At 38.1% G+C, this 8,779-nt stretch overlaps 1 protein-coding gene across 1 annotated transcript in view; it reads right to left on the bottom strand.

Annotated features, from left to right (window-relative positions):
* Window positions 1-655: 655 nt before the first annotated feature.
* Window positions 656-8,779, bottom strand: part of LOC140593206 (uncharacterized) — a 32,635-nt gene continuing 24,511 nt past the window's right edge. Inside the window, exons 5-9 of the mRNA XM_072717116.1 lie at window positions 3,524-3,571; window positions 2,308-2,349; window positions 1,707-1,774; window positions 1,046-1,089; window positions 656-775 (exon numbers count right to left, since the gene is read on the bottom strand). Of these exons, the coding sequence (XP_072573217.1) occupies window positions 715-775; window positions 1,046-1,089; window positions 1,707-1,774; window positions 2,308-2,349; window positions 3,524-3,571 (263 nt within the window). The 3' untranslated portion in view covers window positions 656-714. The remainder of the gene's footprint in view (window positions 776-1,045; window positions 1,090-1,706; window positions 1,775-2,307; window positions 2,350-3,523; window positions 3,572-8,779) is intronic.

The raw sequence follows: 8,779 nt of genomic DNA, 5'->3' as shown, positions 1-8,779 counted from the left end.
AGTATTTGAAAAGTAGAAGAGAAATGCATGATATGAAAAGGAATATTCCCATGGTGTCTAGACATTGGTGGTGGTGAAGGGGTGAATAGCAATGCTGACATCTGAATGAATGTAGAGCTCAGCTCCTAATGAGCACAGTGGAACCCTGCGAGCTGAATACGATGAGGACTGGAGGTGAATGAGGTGGAAGATCTGAAAATTTTTGTCGCATCGATTTGCCTGAAATGACAACTGTCAGCAGCAGAGAGTGGAACAGCTCTAAACTTTATTTTGTGCAGGTCTTAACAGTGGTCTGTGATGTTGTTAACTTGAAAAGCAGAGACAACAGAACATGAAATCAAGTTGTATGTCAACTGTAATAAAACAACATTCAGTACAATGTATACACATGAAATATAAAACACGTTTCCAAATAACATCTGAAAATGAAATTGAGTTGGATTAAGTACATTTCTTTTTAATCCTACTTGAGACTAAACTCTATGGGCCAGTTTCCCAAACAAGGATTAAGCCTAGTCTTGGACTAAATTGCAGTATCAATGGAGATTCATCATTGAAACTCAAAGCTAGTCTAGGCTTAGGCTTAATCCTTGACTGGAAAACTGGCCATATGTGTCAGATTTATTGGGGATTTACACCTTGTAATAAACAGGCAACAATGTAATAAACAGTAATAAACAGGCAGAAACCAAAATGTAGTTTAAATTCTACATTTTATTTCTTCTCAATCTGAGGAGAATCCTTTGGCTGCCAGGAATGGGCCCACTCCTTGCCACTAAAAACAGAAGGGAATTTTTTATTTATTTTCATTACTGGGTGTTTCCAATAAATAAACATTTAACAATTGTGAAGCACACATCATTATAGAACATGCCTTTTAGAAGCATAACCGTTTCATTTTCCATCTATGAAGTACCACCACCATTTGTGACAAAACAGATTATTAAGAAATTATTGTAAAAAAAAAACAAAAAAAAAACAAATATAAAGTAAATGAATAATGCCTGTTTTAACCAATAAAGCGGAAAAACAGAAGAATACGTACCATATTGGACAGGGCTCCCAGTCAACCAATATTTCTGCTTTGCCCTATCAAGAAAATAAAGAATTAAAAAAGAATAGCTTCAAACACATACATACACACACTCATTTCATTCTTAGCATAAGGATATTATGTCTGGTTATAGGCACTGAGTTCCACTGATACAGTATAAAATGGGTCATTGTTGGTATTTACAGCATGTAATCATCAATTTTTCAGTACAAGCTCCTTCCTAATCTGTAATTCAAAAAGACTAAACACAAAAAAAGTACCTATCTAACAGTTATGGTATGTATTGCCAACACACAAGAAAGTTTCTAAATCATATATTACACTGCATACTGTCTACACCAGGGGTCATCAACTATATTTGTCAGAGGGCCGGACCCCCAAGAAGAAAATCAAATAAAAATCTAATTTTGGCTTAACATTATGTTTAATGTTTATACTTTTTCCATTTCATTACAAAACTGAAGGCATTTGATTCAGGCTCCCATACCTATACCACAGTCAACCACTAGGAGTGATAGATATTTTGCCTCAACTCAATTTTGGAATCCAGTCGCGGGCCGGATTGAACGGCTCAGCGGGCCGCATTCGGCCCGCGGGCCGCCAGTTGATGATCAGTGGTCTACACTATGTGTTTCTTTTATGGCTGTCTAACCTTTCTCACTCGTTCTCTTACTACACTCCTGATGGGGAAAGCCTCTAGACAAGTGCGGTAGGAGCAATCTGTAAACATCAAAAACATATTTCACATATTTCTTAGAGTAGGAACAAAATACACACAACTCTGAAGACATTAGTAGTGACTTTGGTCATATTTTACACATTAAGCCAGCTGGATTTTATAGTTTGTCTGTTAGGACGTATTATCTGTAGTAGTTATAAAAATAAACAATGGAATTGTTACGTGCGGCTGGGCAGGCGAGCAGGCAAGCAGGCGAGAGAGTCCGGAAGTACGGCAAAACGAGAATTTAATGGGGAAATAGCCTGGAAGGCTGGCAAAACACTAACAAACATCAATGACTGACACTCAACACAGGAAGACGTGGATTAATATAGACGGGACCGATTGGAATTAACTAGACACAGGGGTAACAAATCAGGAATCGACAGGAGGTAACGAGGGGGCGTGGCACACACGAGGATCGTTCGGGGACGGGGAACGTGACAGGAATAAACTATAGTAAATAACCAGGGGTAAAAATAGCAATGTGAACACATTGATGGAGGCAATGATTATTGCATTTACATGCACTTACTCTTTTGTAGCTTTTTCCTCTTAGGCATATGCCTTGGTCCCTCTGTGGGATAGAAGAAGAGTCAAATATACACATGGGAAAAAACAAAACAAAACAAAAAAGGACAAAATGCACTGTGTAATGTGTGTGTGTGTGTGTGTGTTTCAACATGACTGGTTTGGTCATGGACAAAAATATTGGTATCCCTGCATTTCTGTCAGATAATGCACTACTTTTTTTCAGATTGCCATTACAAATTGTTTGCATTGGAATAACACAAAAAAGCAGAGAAAAAAGCCAAATCTGAGACATTCTGTACAGAATTCCAAAAATGGACTGGACAAAATTATTGGCAGCTTTTCAGAATATTCAGAAATAATTATATTTCAAGCAGGTTTAAGTGGCCAGAAATGAGTCCAGATCAAAAAGATGCTTCCAAGATCACCTGTCTAGAAATCTCAAAACAGCAGTTGGGAGAAGAAACCCTTTAAATCTGAAAGACCTGGAGGAGTTGGCAAAAGAAGAGTGGTCCAAAATTCCAGTAGAAAGCTGTAAGAAACCTACTGATGGTTACAGGAAGTGATTGATTTCAGTTATTTTATTTTTACAAAGGATGTGCTACCAAATATTAAGTTGAGGACGTCAATTTTGTTCAGTACTTTTTTTGAGATCTGTGCAGTGTGTCTCAGATTTGGCTTTTTCTGATGTTTCAATGCAAATAATTTATAATTACAACAAGTTTCCGGGAGAAGTAGTGCAGAGGTGCCAATATTTTGGTTCATGACTGTATGTGTCCCTGGTGCGTCTACAGACCCCCAAAATATGAGAAAAGGCCATCCTCTGTCTTATAGTAAATGTGTGTCAGCATACACACTGTTTATATTTGGCTCCATATTTTACATCACATTGCAGGCTCATTAGAATTAGAACCTGCATATAATGTACATTAGAATAGTAACCATAGTTTCATCTAAAACGGCTTGTTTCTGACATACTATGTGCCTGCAAAAAGGCCCAGTTTATGATAAATAAGGATTTTTTGTAACTGTGGATCATGTAAAATTACTCTAGTGGAGTATCAGAATAAAAATATAGAACTTGAAATGAGCATAATATGTCTCCTTAAATTCAATTAAATTAATTAATTCAATTCCTTAAAAATCTTCTTAATTAGTGAGCTATGGTAATATATAGTTACCAGAACCACCAATAATTACCCTACAAACATTTTACATACCTGACTTTCTCTTTTTGCAACTGAGATCAACTGTGCCCATGGCTGACCCTGTGAAGAAAGCAGTGGTTTTGGAGAAAGAAAATTACTCATATACACAATAAAGCTTAAACATATTATTTTAAATACATCAACATCACAACATCACACCAGTGCAGCAGTACATGTACTAATAGGTGAAATGTACTTGCATTTTTATTGCGCTTGAATTAATGTTGATTCAGTAACTCAATGTGTTTGCTATCTTGCTTACTGTATGTCCATACTGTTTGTGATAATCCCAATTTGTTTTAACAAGTGCTGATCATTTGCTGGCAAGGGGTGGATAAATAATAGTGTTGTATAGCAAGACATAAATATTAAAATGATCCTAATATCGTTAATTCTGAAATGTAGTCTCATCGAAGGTCTGTAATAAGCAGTGGCCTGTTCCAGCATATTAACATTGACAGCTACCATTGGAGTGTGTGTCTGTAGAATACAAGTAAGTCCATACAAGTTTGACACATCTCCGAGGGACCGACATATGTTGCTCAACCAGCAGTGAACTAACGGTAGGGAGCTGAAGAGATTAAAGTGACCCCATGATTGCAGTGTTTATTTATTTATTTAATTTAAGAGGGAATTTGTTAACAATGTTCGGTGTTTTCATACATGTGAATGAGACATGGGGAAGAAGTTTGATAAGGTTGGTGCACAAGCAGTAGTTACACAGAGCGCATTCATGTGTTTTGGGGGAGTTGCTTTGGTGTGAGCACTGATAGGATACTTTCAAAATCTAGCTAATCTGGCTGGTTTGTCTAATATTGCCTATCTAAGCTTTAACAGCTAAACAACAGTGCATGGAAAAAAAACCCAAAAACATAAGAATAGAACTTCTAGCATTCGATTTAATGACAAAATTTATTCCAACACCCCTAATGCAGATAGATATCATCTAATTATGTAATATCACTTTTCTTGTAGATTATGCATAGAAATTCAGAATCTTTTAAGTTCCCTGTTGAAAAAAAAAGCTGATTAGGTATGTTTTGAAGCATGGCTGATGGCATGACATGACTAGTTTAAACCAGCTCATAGCCAGCTAAGGACCAGCTCAATCCAGCAGCCATGCTTCAAAACACACCTATCCATTACATGATGGATTTTTCAACAATGTTTTACTTTAGTATCATGCAGCAAAAAAGATATAGTGTCACGCTCGGGCGATGTGGGCGAGCAGGGAATTAGGCGAGCAAGCCAGGACGTCAGGGAAACGGGGTTTTAATGAACGAAAGACGGGCAGGAACGGACAAAACACGGACAACGCATGAACAACGCAATGACAAGTCTGGGGAAGACTGACTCAGACGAGGACTAAATACACAAGACAAGCTAGACTTAATAGGACACAGGCGATCACAATCAGGGTTGAACACGAGGTAATGAGGGGGGAGTGGCACACATCGGGATCGTACGGAGCAGGGTGTGACATATAGCATGCAGTGTTTGAGTTATTTTCCCCTACTTGGCATTATGTGTCCTGCAATGTGACTATTTCACATGTGCACATTGCAATGTTGATGCTGAAAAGATATATCATGCAGCCCCTACCTACACAAAGGTCTATGAGGAAAAAAACACTAGAAGTCAAGTAATGTTAAAGGTACATGAAACCCAACTTCTTTTTATGACATTTTAGTAGAGGTGTTTGTGTTGCACATCATAAAATACAATGTTATCATCCGTTAATATTAACTGTTAGACAAAACTGTTTTTTTTTGAGCTATTTTTATCATCCGGCGTTAAAATGTACATTGTGTTGGCGTCACAGTTTGTGATGTGGCAAAGGACTATAGTACTTCGATGACGCGTCAATCTCTCATAATTATTTATGAAACTGCACATTCTTATCCTATGGGAAGATGCTTCACTTAATTATTCACAACAGCATGTGTTGATTTGCTATGACAGAAGCTTCAGACTGTCAGACAAATGTTTAGTAAGTGTAATCAGTCTTTACAGCTCCTTGATGCAACCTAACAAAAGGATTACAAATGTCACAAAATAAGCCTTAAAAGTTAATAGAACGTAAGAACATAAGAAATTTACAAACGAGAGGAGGCCATTCGGCCCATCAAGCTCGTTTGGGGAGAACTTAACTAATAGCTCAGAGTTGTTAAAATCTTATCTAGCTCTGATTTAAAGGAACCCAGGGTTTTAGCTTCCACTACACTAGCAGGAAGACTATTCCATACTCTAACTACACGCTGTGTAAAGAAGTGCTTCCTCAAATTTGTTTTAAAATGTCCTCCCGCTAATTTCCACTTATGATCACGAGTTCTAGTATTTAGACTAATATTGAAATAGTCATTTGGCTGAACAGCATCCAGACCCGTTAGAATCATATAGACCTGAATCATATCCCCCCTTAGTCTCCTTTGCTCAAGGCTAAACAGATTCAGTTCCGCCAACCTCTCCTCATAAGACATAAGACCAGGAATCATTCTCGTAGCTCTTCGTTGCACCTTTTCCAAGGCAGCAATGTCCTTCTTGAGGTATGGTGACCAAACCTGCACACAGTATTCTAGGTGGGGTCTTACCAAGGAATTATATAAGTGTAACATCACCTCCCTTGACTTAAACTCCACACATCTAGAGATATAACCCAACATTCTGTTCGCCTTTTTTATTGCTTCCCCACACTGGCGAGAGGGGGACATGGAAGCATCAACATACATACCGAGATCTTTCTCGTAATCAGCTACCTTTATTTCAGTGGAACCCATAAAATATCTGTACTTTATATTTCTGCTCCCTGCATGGATTACCTTGCATTTATCTGTGTTAAATTTCATCTGCCATGTATCAGCCCATTTGCTAATTAAATCCAGATCCCGTTGAAACCTCTCTGCTGCTAGATTAGTATCTGCTACCCCGCCCACCTTGGTGTCGTCTGCAAATTTAACCAGTTTACTGTATGTATTTGTGTCAATATCATTAATGTAAATTAGGAACAATAGAGGTCCTAAAATTGAACCCTGCGGTACCCCACTATGAACGGAGGCCCACTGTGACATTGTGCCTCTAATAACTACTCGCTGCTTCCTGTCAGTTAGCCAGTTTTTGATCCAAGTTGCCACAGTTCCTAAAATCCCTGCAGCTTTAAGCTTTAGCAAGAGACGTTTGTGGGGGACAACATCAAAGGCCTTCTGGAAATCTAAGTAAATCACATCATAGGCCTTTTTGTGATCAATTTCACTTGTAGCTTCCTCAAAGAACTCAAGTAGATTCGTTAAGCAGGATCTACCTCTCCTAAATCCATGTTGGCTATCCTTTATGATGTTATTTGCATCTAGGTAATCTACCATTTTCACTTGAATTATAGCTTCCATTATTTTTCCAGTAATGCTAGTTAAACTGATTGGCCTATAGTTTGCTGGATTACTTCTATCCCCTTTTTTGAATATGGGTGTTATATTAGCATGCTTCCAATCTGATGGTACCACACCCGCAGATAACGATTTCTGGAATATTAAAGTTAAAGGTTGGCTAATAATATCCCTCATCTCTTTTAAGACTATTGGTAAGATGCCATCAGGCCCCTGCGATTTATTTATTTTGAGTTTAGCTAGGCTTAGTATCACATCAACCTCAGTTATACATATATTGGTCAAAGACGATGCTGTATTCGTATTAATTGGTGGTAAGTTACTTGTGTTCTCTATTGTGAACACCCTTGAAAAATAATCATTAAACTCATTTACCATATCAATTTCATTATCAATTATAAGTCCCTTACTATCCTGAAAATTAGTGATTTCAGCTTTTAGTGCTCTCTTGGAGTTAAAATATTGGAAGAAACCTTTACTGTCATGCTTAGCCTCCAATGCAATTTTTCTTTCTACATCCCTCTTGGATAGCCTAATGTCATTTTTTAACTCTGCCTGTAGACTTAGATACTCCTGCTTAATTTTGAAATCATTAGTTATTTTCCATTTTTGGAACAGAGCCCTTTTCCTCCTGACTTTATTCTTAATTTCCTTAGTAAACCACCTTGGTTGTCGTTTCCTAGATTTAGTTTTGCTGGAAACAGGTATGAAGTCCTCTTGCACTTGCAACAATGTGCTTTTGAAAAATTCCCATGCTTCTTCTACTGTTTTGCTATTTAACTCTGTCCAGTTTACAGTTTCTAATTTCCGTCTCATACCATTAAAGTTAGCCTTCCTAACATTGTATATTTTAATTTCGACTTTGCTCTTCGGACACTAAAATTAACCTCGAATTTAACCATGTTATGATCACTACCGTACAATGGGTCTAAAACCTCTAATTTTCCAATCCTATCCTGGTTATTACAGAAAACCAGATCAAGAAGGGCTTCTCCCCTGGTAGGAGTATTAACAAACTGAGTAAAAAAACAATCCTGTACTAATTCCACCATCTCAAGTTCATTTACAGAAGAGCCAGAGATTGTGTCCCACTGTATCCCAGGTAAATTAAAATCACCCATAACCACCACATCATTTTTATTACTCATAATCCTGATATCATCATATAATATTCTGCTTTCCTCTACAGCTACATTAGGTGCTCTATAACAAACCCCGACAATTAGGCCATTTGAATCTTTAGCATCAAGTTTTATCCATACAGCTTCTGAATTTTTATTTTTATCAGTGAGATCCCTTGCCTGCAAGTATTCTTTTACGTATACTGCAACACCACCTCCCTTCTTGCCTATCCGGTCTCTACAGAACAACGTATAACCATCCATATTATATTCATCACCATCATTGTCACTCATCCATGTTTCAGTTATTCCTATTGTCAAGTGATTTTGGTTCTTTCTGTGCTTCACCCCTCACTTGAAAAGGGCGTACCGAAAATGAACGTGTGACTGGGTTCACTCAGAATAACCAGGCCTTTTTTGGCTCTTTATCCCTTTTTTATTTTATCTTCACTTTTCTTGAGCCAGGCATTTACAGGCATCTACAGCCATCTACAGGCATCTACAGGTGAAAAACCGGCTGTCCGTTCAGAGTCTGATTTTCAGTATACAATTATAGCACAGTCCCAGGAGTACTTGGTGTGGATCTGACCTCTTTGCTTGTCGCGCCACAATGCCGTTTTTGCCGGCTCTGCCCCAAAATGGAGGACAGGTGCGACCGTCACCGTCTTCCTCCCGGGTGCACACAGGTAAGTAATTATTAGTTCCGCATGACCACCTGCGCGAATGACATTCGCCGCAACACCTCCCACTCAACCTTTTTCGTTCTC

The sequence above is a fragment of the Paramormyrops kingsleyae genome, chromosome 10 (genome assembly GCF_048594095.1).
Source record: "Paramormyrops kingsleyae isolate MSU_618 chromosome 10, PKINGS_0.4, whole genome shotgun sequence".
Taxonomy (NCBI): Eukaryota; Metazoa; Chordata; class Actinopteri; order Osteoglossiformes; family Mormyridae; genus Paramormyrops; species Paramormyrops kingsleyae.
This window is presented reverse-complemented; position numbering and strand designations above follow the sequence as displayed.